Source organism: Callospermophilus lateralis, chromosome 4 (assembly GCF_048772815.1).
Source record: "Callospermophilus lateralis isolate mCalLat2 chromosome 4, mCalLat2.hap1, whole genome shotgun sequence".
NCBI classification, from domain to species: domain Eukaryota; kingdom Metazoa; phylum Chordata; class Mammalia; order Rodentia; family Sciuridae; genus Callospermophilus; species Callospermophilus lateralis.
In genome coordinates this window covers 160461282-160474456 of record NC_135308.1, presented here as the reverse complement: position 1 = coordinate 160474456, position 13175 = coordinate 160461282, and the positions used below count along the sequence as shown (strand labels likewise).

At 39.9% G+C, this 13175-nt stretch overlaps 1 protein-coding gene across 1 annotated transcript in view; it reads right to left on the bottom strand.

Annotated features, from left to right (window-relative positions):
- The window catches only part of Mei1 (meiotic double-stranded break formation protein 1), a 79354-nt gene that overhangs the window by 64589 nt on the left and 1590 nt on the right, over nt 1-13175 (bottom strand). Inside the window, exons 2-4 of the mRNA XM_076855440.2 lie at nt 11198-11321; nt 10273-10323; nt 140-213 (exon numbers count right to left, since the gene is read on the bottom strand). Coding sequence (XP_076711555.2) covers nt 140-213; nt 10273-10323; nt 11198-11321 — 249 coding nt within the window. The remainder of the gene's footprint in view (nt 1-139; nt 214-10272; nt 10324-11197; nt 11322-13175) is intronic.

Sequence of the window (13175 nt, the reverse complement as noted above, 5' to 3'; positions counted from 1 at the left end):
CTCAGCAAGGCCCTAAGCAATTTAACAAGACCCTGTCTCAAAATAAAGAATAAAAAGGGCTGGGGATGTGGCTCAGTGGTTAAGTGCCCCTAGGTTCAATCCCCAGTACCAAAAAAAGAACCCACAGCAGTATACTGACCTCTCTGTGGCACGCATCTAGTAGGCAATGGACAGTCTGCTCCTGCTTCAGCTGTGTCACAAGCTGGATAAGAACTGAGGAGACATGACAGCAACACTGAGCAGAACACACCCCCAGCTCATAATTCACCTCACAACTCTTCAGGTCAAAGTCAGTGTAGGGCAGTGACATGCTTGGTTTAAGTGTCTTTTCTGTCTCTGCCATTAAATTATGAGTGTACATGCAAACTAAAGGATTTCAGGCTCCTTCGTTGTTTTATATGAGTGATTCTCAACTCAGGCTGCACATTAGAATCACCTAGGAAGCTTTTAAATATGTACACTAATGTCCAGGTCCCAGCCCAAACCAATTAAATTAGAATTTCTAAGAAAAAAGCCCAAGCATCTTTATATTTTTTTTAAAAAAATATTTTTTCTTTAGATTTTAGTTTTGGTCAAAGTTATAGAAGCATATTTTTAGACTCTATTTTTATATCTTTATTTATTCATTTATTATTTTTATGTGGTGCTAAGGATCAAACCCAGGGCCTCCTCACATGTGTAAAACAAGTGCTCTACCACTATGCCACAGCCCCAGCCCCACATCTTTTTATTTTAAGCATGAAGAACTTCAGACATATACTTGAATATATATTTAAATATTTTATAATGTACTTATATATTTATATAATGCATATTAATAGTTTATAAATGCTTTTGCTAGGGTTGGGGTTGTGGCTTAGTGGTAGAGCACTTGCCTAGCACATGTGAGGGCCTAGGTTCGATCCTCAGCATCACATAAAAAATAAATATATAAAATAAAGGTATTGTGTCTAACTATAACTAAAAAAAATATATAAAAATATTTTTTTTGCTAGTGACTTGGGAGGCTTAGGCAGGAGGATTATAGGTTTGAGGCCAGCCTCAACAACATAGTGAGGTCCTAATCAACTTAATGAGACCCTGTCTCAAAATTTAAAATATAAAGAGCTGGGGATGTGGCTCTGTGGTTAAGAGTCCCTGGATTCAATCCCCAGTACCAAAAGAAAAAAAATGTTTTCTCATAGAAAAATTGATGTATATTTTTAAAGTTATCCAGGTAAGTCTCTTTATGTTTTAATTATTGATGTATTTGGTTTTGGCACCAGGGATTGAACCCAGGGGCGCTTAACCACTGAGCCACAAACCCAGCCCTTTTTATTTTGAGACAGAGTCTCACTGAGTTGCCTAGGGCCCAGTTAAGTGCTAAGGCTGGTTTTGAACTCACAATCCTCCTATCTCAGTCTCCTGAGCTGCTGGGATTACAGGTGTGTGTGCCACCATGCCCAGTAGGTAAGTCTCTTATGAAGCCAGAGTTAAAAACTAATACTTTATATTACCTCTATTTTTACCTTCCTCAGAGCCTGCTCCTTTATATACTAAAAAAATGCCAATTATTATTATTTCTCAGTTTCAAATCTACTTTTCTGTATGGTGTTTCTGCTAGTGTCTTGGAGAAGTGAAGAGGAGACTGGATCCTCAAGGCTGAAAAGCTGCTAACAAGATGTAGCAGCTGATGTGGGAAGTTTCTGTCACTGCCAGATAAAGAAGCAGCTTTCTAGGTAATACTCCAAGAAACAGAAAATGAGCAGGAAGCAAACAGGAATCATGAGGAAATAGCAAGTTCTTCTCGTTCCACCCTTGCATCTCCCTCTAGTGCTTGCCACCTCAGTAAAGTTCTTAAGGTCTAATTATGGACCAACAAGAAGCTGATGGCAGCAAGATTATACCCCTATTCAAGTGTATCCCTGAAAGAAAATCTCACTCAATGGTCAGAATTTCAAGTGGTTCATATGTGGTCTGGACTGAGATGGTCGGAAGTACATACAGACCACATTGATTAATGGGCAGCTGCTGTTTGGCTGGCTGGTCATGGACTTGGGGAAGACAGAATTGGTGGCAATGAGGTCTGAGAAAGAAGATGGACCTTTCAGAGTGGGGACAAAATATGAAGACATATATGTCCTATGTGAATACTCCCTAAGGAATTTCTTCTACAAAAGACATTTTGTTTTCTTAGTACTGGGGATTGGGCCCAGAGGCACTTAACCACCGATTCATATCTCCAGTCCTTAGGGTCCCACTAATTGCCTGGGCAGGCATTGAGCTTGCTATTCTCCTGCCTCAGCTTCTCATGTCACTGGTATTACAAGCATGCACTGCCGTGCCCAGCAAGTACTTCAGAGGAGGTTCTGAACAATCAGGTGGACAAACTGGCAAAGGAGATGGATGTCAGTCCTCTTGTTTCCCTAACTACCTCACGCTTCATTCATGAGGTATAAATCCAAGTACCAAATGGCTATGGTAGTATAATTGAAAGCTATGTAGTCTCAACAACATGAATTTCCTCTCATCAAGGCAGAATTGATTACTGCTACCATGGTATGCCTAAATGGCCCTTGGCAGAGATCTATATTAAGCCCCCAATATGGGACCATTCACCACGTGAGGAGATCAACCAGTCACGTGATGTCAGATGGATTGCGCTATAGCCCTTCCATCATGGAGGGGCACAGATTTGTCCTCACTGGAATAGACATGTATTCTGAATATGGGTTTGCCTTCTCAAGCCATAATACTTCTGCCAGCAACACATTTGTAAACTTATAACTTTACCTGGAATATCTTGTTCACTGTTACAGTGTTCCACACAATATCACTTTGGTCAAGGAACTCACTTCACAGTAAGAGCAGTGCAGCAAGGTACTCATACTCTTGTCCCATATTCTATCACCGGAACCAGCTAGCCTAACAGAATGTGGAAGGGCTCTGAAGAAAGCTATGGCATTACTTGGAAGATACCTGAAAAGATTGGTTTCTATCTTACATGAAATATATTCCTTGAATCAGTGATTAACGTATGATGCTGTCTCCCATAGCAGAACACGTGGGGCAGGGAATCAATGGGTGAAGTGAGATCAGTCCTCTTACTATAACACTTAATAACTGGTTGCAGAATTTTTGTCTCAGATTTGCTGTTAGGATTTCCATATGCCATATAAAATACCACAGATGGGGTAGCTTAAACTATATAAGCTTATTTTCTCACAGTTCTAGAGGCACCCAAGATCAATTTATCAGCAGATCTGGTTACTTCTGAAGCCACTCTCCTTGGCTTGCAGATGCCTGCCTTCTCACTGTGTCCTCACATGACTTTTCTTTGTGCATGTGTACCCCTTGTGTCTTTGAATGTTCAAACACCTTCTTCTTATAAGGTCACTAGTCAGATTGGACTAGGGCCCACCCTAATGGCCTCATTTTAACCTATCACTTCTTTTTTTTTAATATTTATTTTTTAGTTGGACACAATATCTTTATTTTATTTATATGTGGTGCTGAGGATCGAACCCAGGGCCTCGCACACACTAGGCGAGCACTCTACCGCTGAGCCACAACCCCAGCCCTAACCTATCTCCCAATACACTCACATTCTGAGGTACATTCACATTATGGAAGTTAGGGCTTTAACATATGCATTTTAGGATAATACAATTCAGCTCACAACATATCCTATTCCACAACTTTGAATTATGTTAGTTTAAAGTTCTTAGTTCCTAAGGGAAAGATGCTTCCATGAGAGAACACACAATAGTTTCATTAAATTGGAAGTCATAACTATCATCCGGACCTTTTGAGCTCCTTATGCCAATAGGAAGAAGGGGATCATTCTAGAACCTGGAGTAATTGATCTAGAAAACACAGGGAGGGCTAGGGTTGTGGCTAAATAGTGGAGTGCTTGCCTGGCATGTGTGAGACACTGGGTTTGGTCCTCAGCACCATATAAAAATAAATAAATAAAATAAAGGTATTGTGTCCATCTACAACTAAAAATATATATTTTAAAAAAGAAGGAAAACTGTATTTCTACAAACAACGGCAAAAGGGAATATGTCTGCAACCAGGGATGATCTAGGATGACTCTTATTACTTTCATATTCAATAGTAAACATTAAGGAAAAACTTTAACAATCAAAAAAGCCAGAGCCAGGGCCGGACATGGTGATACAGGCCTATAATCCCAGCAACCTTGGGAAGCTGAGGCAGGAGGATCCCAAGTTCAAGTCCAGCCTCAGCAACTTAGCAAGAATCTGTCTCAAAAATGGTTGGGGATTTAGCTCAGTGGTAAAGCACCTCTGAGCTAGATACATCCCCAGTCATTTTTATTCCCAGAAATAAATAGATAGATAGATAGACAGACAGACAAACAGACAGACAAATGGCAGAGCCTCTGAAGATTCAGACCTTTCAGAAATGAAGTTTTTGGGTTACCCGGTCAGGTAAATATCCTGACCGGGTAAGATCCTGGCTGAAAGCAAAGGAAAGATAGAACTGGTATCATTAACAAGGAAACTATAAATATTAACCACACACTTGTAACTACTTATAGAAATGATTATAGTAACTTTTCATGTGTGCATATTAACTATTTCTTCTTTTCCTTTTTTTTTTTTTTTTTTTGGTATGGGGATTGAACACTAGGGTGGTCTATATCACTGAGCTACATCCTCAACCCTTTTTATTTATTTATTTTTTTGAGATTACAGGTGTGGGATTATAGGTATATGCCAATGTGCCCAGTTCCTCTTTTCCTTCTTTATAAAAGTTTTGTTGAAGTTTAACTTTGAAATGTAGTCTTTAGGTAATGGAATATACAGATGGAACTGTGACTGAATTTGATAATAATTATCATGCCCCAGAAATATATGTTATTGGGCTGGGGATGTGGCTCAAGTGGTAGCGCGCCCGTCTGGCATGCGCGCAGCCCGGGTTCAATCCTCAGCGCCACATACAAACAAAGATGTTGTGTCTGCCAAAAACTAAGAAATAAAATATTTAAAAAAAAAAAAAAAAAAAAAAAGAAATATATGTTATGATGGATTCATTTATGTATCCAGAAATTAAAATAATTATTATTGAACTTTTCATCTCCTTATATTGGAGATAGTGAAAATGGCTTTGTTTGTAAGAAGTATATGTATAAAGGATAGCAGCATCTCAATAGGTAGAAATAGAGTTGTCATGGTTCTAAGGGAGTTCAAATATGTGCAGAAGTGTTGACACCAAGTAGCCAAAGGGATGAACAGAGCCAATTATTAAACTATTATCTTTGAGCTTCAAAGCCACTCGTAGTAGTCAACTTTCCATCTCTGTAACAAAGAACTGAGAAAAATCAACTTAAAAAAGGAAAGATTTATTTTGGCTCACAGTCTAGAGGTTGAAGTCTATGGTCACTTGGTCCTGTTGTTTCTGGATCTATTGTAAGGCAGTACATCATGGCAGAAGAGCATGATAGAGGAAAGCAGCCAGAAAGCGTTGTGAGGAGGGAGTAGGAACAAGAGATACCCTTCAAGAACACACCACCATGACCTACTTTTTCCAACTAGCATGCATCTTCTAAAGTTTCTACTACCTCTCAGTAGTACCACCAGCAGGGGTGCAAGCCTTCAACCCAGGATCCAAACTACAATATTCTAACCCTGGCCCCAAAAGGTTAATGCCCATCAAACAATAAAAAATGCATTCAGTCCATCTCTAAGCGTCTCCACAGACTTAAAAGTTCTATCATGGTTCAAAAGTTGAAGTCCAAAGTCTCCTCTGAAATTTAAAACAAATTCCTGAGAGATCCTGTAAAAACAAAAAACAAGCTGGGCAGGGTAGTACACAGCTGCAATCCCAATAACTTGGGATGTTGAGACAAGAGGATTGCAAGTTCAAGGCCAGCCTGGGCAACTTAGCAAGATCTTTTCTCAAAATTAAAAAAATTGGGGGGCGGGGGTTTGTGGCTCAGTGGTAGATCACTTGCCTAGCATGTGTGAGGTACTGGGTTCAATTCTCAGCACCACATAAGAAATAAACAAATGGGGCTGGGGTTATGGCTCAGTGGTAGAGCGCTCGCCTAGCCCATGCAAGGCCCTGGGTTAGATCCTCAGCACCACATAAAAATAAATGAACAAAATAAAGGTATTGTGTCCAACTAAAAAATAAATATTAAAAAATAATAAAGTAAATAAACAAATGAAATAAAGCCATTGTGTCCATCTATAACTAATAAAATTATTATTTTTTAATATTAAAAAATGTAACTAGGCACAATGGCACATGCCTGTAATCCCAGCAGCTACAAAAGCTGAGGTAGGAGGATCGCAAGTTCAAAGCCAGCCTCAGCAGCAATGAGGTGCTAAGCAGCTCAGTGAGTCACTATCTCTAAATAAAATACAAAATAGGGTTGCGGATGTGGCCCAGTTGCCAAGGGCCCCTGAGTTCAATCCCCAGTATGCCCCCAAATTTTTAAAAATTAAAAAAAATTTAAAAAGGACTGAGGATATAGCTCAATAGTAGGTCCACCTGGGATCAATCCCCAGTACCAAAAAAAAAAAAAAAAAAAAAAAAACCAGAACATTAAAAACAAGTTATATAATTCCAACATGAAATGGTACAGGGAAAACATTCCAATTCCAAAAGGGAGGAACAGAATAATAAGGAAGGGTCAGACCAAAGCAAGACCAAATCCAGCAGGGAAAAAAATTCCGTAGCTCCATGTCTTGCACTGGAGCACACAGGTGACATGATGTGAACTCCATAGGGCTTGGGCAGCCTGCCCCTACAGCTTTGCCAGCTACAAGCCACATGATCACGTATTTGGGCTGGCTTTGGTCATTGTCTACAGCTTTCCTCATGTTCCTGGCCTATCTAATGTGCTGGGGTCTTCACTGTGGCTTCTGCTTCACTCTCACAGCTTCATATACTGCCCTCTCAGGGAACACCTGGGGGACTCCCACCCTGCATATACTGCCTAGCTTTCCAGGCTTTCCTTTGAAATCCAGATGGAAGCCAGGTGACTCTTTCATTCTTCATGCCTGCAAAATCAACACTACATGGATGATATCAGTGTCTGATGCCAGAAAAAGCAGAAGCCAGACCCCACTGGACCATGGCTGCAGCAACCTCTGAGCCCTGGATGGCTGAGCATGATGAAAGAAATCCTGAGACTTTCTATGAGGCCCTGAAAGCAAGACACTCCAGTGCTCTTTTACTGAAGCAAAGCTTTTCAAAGAAGTTTAAACTTTTATACCCTTGAATCTGGATGGGTGGGATCTGGTCAATTCCAGAGATGTTCTCAAGGCATCTTTCCTACTGTCCTGGTGCAAAGTAATTGGCTTCCTTTTTTTGTTTGTTTGTTTGTTTGTTTGTTTTTTGTTTTTTGTTTTTGGGGGGTTTTTTTGTTTTTGTTTGTTTTTGTTTTTGTTTTTGTTTTTGTTTTGGCTTCCTTTTAACAGTGCTAATCTCTTCAGTAATGACACTTTCCTTGGCCTTAATTTACATGCAATTCTTTTCTGCCAAACTGCAAGTTTTTCAAAACATTCTATTCTGTTCTTTGCTCTTGATTTTTACTGAAACTCTGAATAAAGCTAGCAATACCCATGCTACCACTTGAATGCTGTGCTGTCTTTAAATTTCCTTCATCAGACTAATCAATTCATCATCTTTAAACTTAGCCTCACATGGTCTCAGGGCATGAACAAAATATAAACAAGTTCTTTTCCATAGTTTAACTCATATGGTCTCTACTCCAATTCCCAATGGAGTCCTCATTTCCATCTTAAAAATCTCATGAGCCCTCTTTATGGTCTATATTCATATCTGCCATCTGGTCTTCCAAGCTCACACCAGAATCTTTCATTCAGTTCTGCTTACATTTTAGGGTTTCTCTATCCTGCACTTCCAAACTCCTCCCAAAACCCCAGTTCCAAAGGCTTCGGAAACACATGGTCAGATATAATCTCGGCAAACATCTCACTTCTGGTACCAATTTTGTGTTAGTCAGCTTTCTTTTTCTTTTTCTTTCTTTCTTTCTTTTTTTTTTTTTTTTTAAGGTGTAGATGGACACAACGCAATGCATTTATTTTTTATGTGTTGCTGAGGATCAAACCCAGGTCCCGCCCGTGCTAGGTGAGCGCTCTACCGCTGAGCCACAATCCCAGCCCTGTTACTCAGCTTTCTATTGCTATGACAAAAGACCTGATAAAATAAACTTAAAAAAAGGTAAGAATTATTTATTTGGTTCATGGTTTCAGAGATTTCAATCCAGAGCTGGGGATGGGGCTCAGTGGTACAGCATTTTCTTGACATGTGTGGAGGTCATGGGTTTAATGCCCAGCACCATCAAAAAAAAAAAAAAAAATCAGATTTCAATCCATAGTCACTTGGCTCCATTGTTTCTGGGCCTGTGGTGAGACAGCAGCACATCATGGTGGAAAGCAATGGCAGAGAAAAGCTGCTTATCCCATGTCAGCCAGGAAACAAAGGAAAGAAAGAGAGAAAAGAGGAAGGCACAACATAAACCCTTTGAGGACATGCCCCCAATGACCTCCTTCCTTCAATTAGGCCCCATCTCCTAAAATTTCTACTACCTCCCAATGGTATCACCAGCTGGGACTAAGTCTTCAACATATGAGTTTTTGGGGGACATTCCAGATCCAAGCTATGATACCATCCTTCTATACTTGTCTTTGGGATACTGGGGCTGAAACTCTGCAAACCACATTTCTTTGCTAGCTGGCCCCCATTAAGTTCTGCCAACAGGCAATAGAAAGAGATGGCAACTTGTAGGAAGAAGGGACCTACTCCTTCCTCTTTGTTTCCTCTGGCTTTACTGTTTGTTTACTGTCTGCTTCCTAGTCCTATGAGTATTGGCCTAATACTTCTTTATTCAGGCAATATCACTGCCTTCCCATAACAACAGCTGAATACAGTCTGTAGTTTTTCCCAAACCACCTTCATTTCAACCCTCTTCCCCTAGATATATCCCTTTTAACTGGTGAGTGGCCCGCCTCTGAGGGCTGGGTCCCAGGCCCATGGGATCCTTCCTCCAAACTCAAAGACCCAGCAACATCCAAGTAGCATCCCCTGAGTTTCATATAGAGGACCCCTCCTCCATACTTTTGAGTTTTAATTTTTTAGTCTCTTCGCTTTGCTTTCCCAGCCTCAGGGGTAGAAGCAACTTTCTGTAATTGCTAAATCTATAAAAACTTGTTTTATTTTTGCCTCTTCAGTTATCTATTTAACAATTCAAAAATTCTTTGAAGTATTTTCCCCCTATTAAAATAACTGGTATGGGGGAGGCTGAGGTTGTAGCTCAATAATGGAGCACTTGTCTTGCACAACATTAAAAAATTAACAAAGGCATTGTGTCCATCTACAACTAAAAAAACATTTTTAAAAATAACTGGTATGGGGTTGTGACTCAGTGGTAGAGCACTTGCCTAGCAAGTGTGAGGCACTGGGTTCGATCCTCAGCACCACATAAAAATAAAAAATAACTGGTATGGGCTTGTCACAGTGGCACATGACTATAATACCAGCATCTCAGAAGGCTGAAGCAGGAGGATCACGGGTTCAAAGCCAGCCTCAGCAAGAGCAAGGCACTAAGCAACTCAGTGAAACCCTGTCTCTAAATAAAATACAAAATAGGTCTGGAGATGTGGCTCAGTGGTTGAGTGTCCCTGAGTTCAATCCCCAGTACCCCCCACCAAAGAAATCAATAACTGGTATGGTTCCTGGATCCTAAACAGTATAGTTCTCTCTTTATAAGACTCCACCCACCTAATGCTCTTGACTTCTTCCTCTATGGGCCCCTTTATAAGTTAACGTATGCACTTCCTCAGCTTTAATCACCATCTGTGTGTTCACAAATTTCAATAAACCAATGTGAAAATATAACAATAAAAAGAGTTAGGCTGAGGATGTAGCTCAAGCATGGTAGAATATTTGCCTAGCACATACAAGGCCACAGATTCAATCCCCAACATGGCAAAAACAAACAAAAAAGTTTAGTACCATGTCTTTATAGTAGCACTAACCAACTAGTTATTTACCAATAAATCTCTTCTCCAAATTGTAAACTCTTAGCAGGCAGAGACCACATCTTATCCATCTGTATATCCCTAGCCTGATATAGTATCTAGCACAGAGTAGACGCCCAATAAAGAAATGTAGAATTTTAATGATTAACACCTAATTGAGTTCTCCTTATCTGTCTCTAACTGGGCAATTTCACAAGTAATGAAGCTACAATTCAAGTTAATACTCCCAGATTTCAATGCAGTTTCACCTTACCTTCAATACAGAGGTCTGTTACATTCCCATCTTCTACATTGCATAACAGTCCTTGGTGCAGAGAGAAGTAATAAAAGAATGGTTAATGGTTCTCTTTTAAGAGAAACAAACCCACAAAGCTATGCTGCGGATTCTAAAACTAGCAACCTTAAGCAATGTCCCAGTTAAATTCTACCCTTAACATCAAACACTTAGAATTTCAATGACCTACTCTAGCTTTAAAAAGATGAGAACACTTAATGTGGCACAGCAGAAAAACTGTGCTCTAGAGTCTGTGACAGATCTAGGGTAAAATTCCAGCTCTGCCATTTGTTTATGACCTCCCTGAGCCTTGAGGATCATCCTATCTTCCTTAAATATTGCCTTGGCAGTGAAAAGGCTGAAAAGCTTCTAACATACAGATGCACCCAATACAAATTAAATGCCCTCTTCCCAAAAATGATTCATTCCACTGGAAATCAAAATCATACTAAAAGATGAGACCTCAGGTACAATTTAATCTGTTTCATTTTACACATGAAGAAACATGTGTTCCTTCAGGCACAGGAGAAACATGTTTGTAAGGCACAAGAGAAGTGAATTAACTTGATCAGTCACATCAAGGGCAGCCAATTCCATTCCAAGCCTTCTGATCCTGTGAAAAATCTAGACTGGACTCTTTGAAGAATTATATATTTCCCATACTCATCTTCACATTTTTACTAACCTTTTAGATCTAGTAAGGCCAATTACCATAAAATATAGCTGTATCACCTATCTTTGAAAGGGGGCCATATCTCCATCATTATGACAAAACAATGGGCTAATAAACTGTTACATTACAAAAAGTCTAAATCATTATCCCAAGATCATTCCCCAAGATCCCCAAAAGTAAATACACATGCTATCCACACAAAAGTCATGCTAAGTTTCCTTTTAATCTCACCAAAAAGGATATTTATGAAGTGAATGCAGACTCTCTGATCCTGAGCCACCAGCTGTATGACCAGGGAGGCATGCCTCACAAGGGCATCTCGAAAGCAGGATAACACATACTTCTTGCGCACCAACTTTGAGCAAATAGAGAAAAAAATTCAGCAGCAATCAAATCTCAGTCATTCTGAACCCAACTGTAATTCCCAAATACAATTACAAGATGGTATTAGAGTGGTTATCTAAACTACAACAAGATCCATACTCCCTACAGGGAGCAAGAGCATTGTTTCAATTAGGGAATTCATGTGTTCATACATTGAATTATATGCAAGCTGAGATTCTTATCTTGTATTTACATAGCACTTTACTCTTCACAAATCATTCTTTTGTCCACCAACTCATTTAAGCCTAACAGGTTAATGAAGCAAGAAAAAAAAATATTATCACCATTTCAGAGATGAGAAAACAAAGACTTAGACTTTCCCAAGGACTCAAAACTAAATCTTCACCAGTTCTTGCTCAGGGATCATTCATAAGCTTCCAGAGCTAGGTACAGAAAACAACATCCTTCCATTCAACGTAGGCATAACTTCTCACCCTCAAGTCCCTTCCCTGTACAGGTAACTGAGTAGCAGCTATGCAAAATGCTAAATAGTTAGGTCAAAAAAAAGAGATGGGGCTGGGGATATAGCTCAGTTTGGTTAGAGTGCTTCCCTCGCATGCACAAGGCCCTGGGTTCAATCCCCAGCACCACACACACACACATAAAAAAAAAAAAAAGAAGAACCCTAAGGATAGGACAGGAACATGGTACAATTGACTACATTACTCCTTCAAATGGTGAGAGCTGAAGTTAAGAAAAAAGTACATTTTGTGGGCTGGGGATGCATGAGGTCCTGGGTTCAATCCCCAAATCTACAAGCAGTAATATGTGTCATGAGCCCAAACACTCCAGGAGGCTGGGGCAAGAGGATTGCAAGTTCAAGTCCAGGCTTGGCAACTTAACCAGACTCTGTCTCAAAATAAAATAAAAAGGGCCAACAGTAGAGCTCAGTGGTAGAATGCTTGCCTAACATGTGCAAGGCCTTGGAGTCAATCCTCAGTACTACAAAACATAAAGAAATACATAAACAAACTAACTCAATAAAAGGTGGAGAAGGAATATCTCATTGCCTCTAACCTATGCTTTTAAGTCTCCTATTTTTGCTTTACCAACTCATCCTTCATAACAGATTAAGCTAATGATCTAAATGTGCTACTCAAAACACAGTCTTAATAACTCCCCTTCACTGACAGATTTAAGTTCAAGCTCCTTACCTTAGATGCAAACTCTTCAAAGTAGTAATCTCAACCTGGCTCTCCTAATCTCAACTTCTTCAATGTCCCTTCTAACACAATATAGCTACCTACCTCCTGAGATAAGTCTCCCATCTCCAAACTTCACCTATCTATTTAAGCCTAATTGAAAGTTTCCTCCTCTAAGAAGTGTTTCCAGTGGCATCCCTCCCTACCTTACACTGTACTTGACAACAAACATGTCCATTTTCTATATTTTCTATAAAGTATTGTTTTATCTTCTCCCCTACTGCACAGTCTTATTTATCTCTGATTCACTGTACAAAAACTGCAGGCCTCAGATATCTTGCCCTTGGTGAAATCAGGGTTATGAGCTAGTTTGATTTGTTCTAAGAGTAGATGGCCACCAGCCAAAATAGTTTTTATTTTAAAAATTACTGGGCTGGGGATGTGGCTCAAGTGGTAGCGTGCTCGCCTGGCATGTGTGCAGCCCGGGTTCGATTCTCAGCACCACGTACAAAGATGTTGTGTCCGCCGATAACTAAAAAATAAATATTAAAAAATTCTCTCTCTCCTCCTCTCTCACTCTCTCTTTAAAAAAAAAAAAATTACTTATGCAGGGCTGGGGATGTGGCTCAAGCGGTAACGCACTCGCCTGGCATGCGTGCGGCCTGGGTTCGATCCTCAGCACA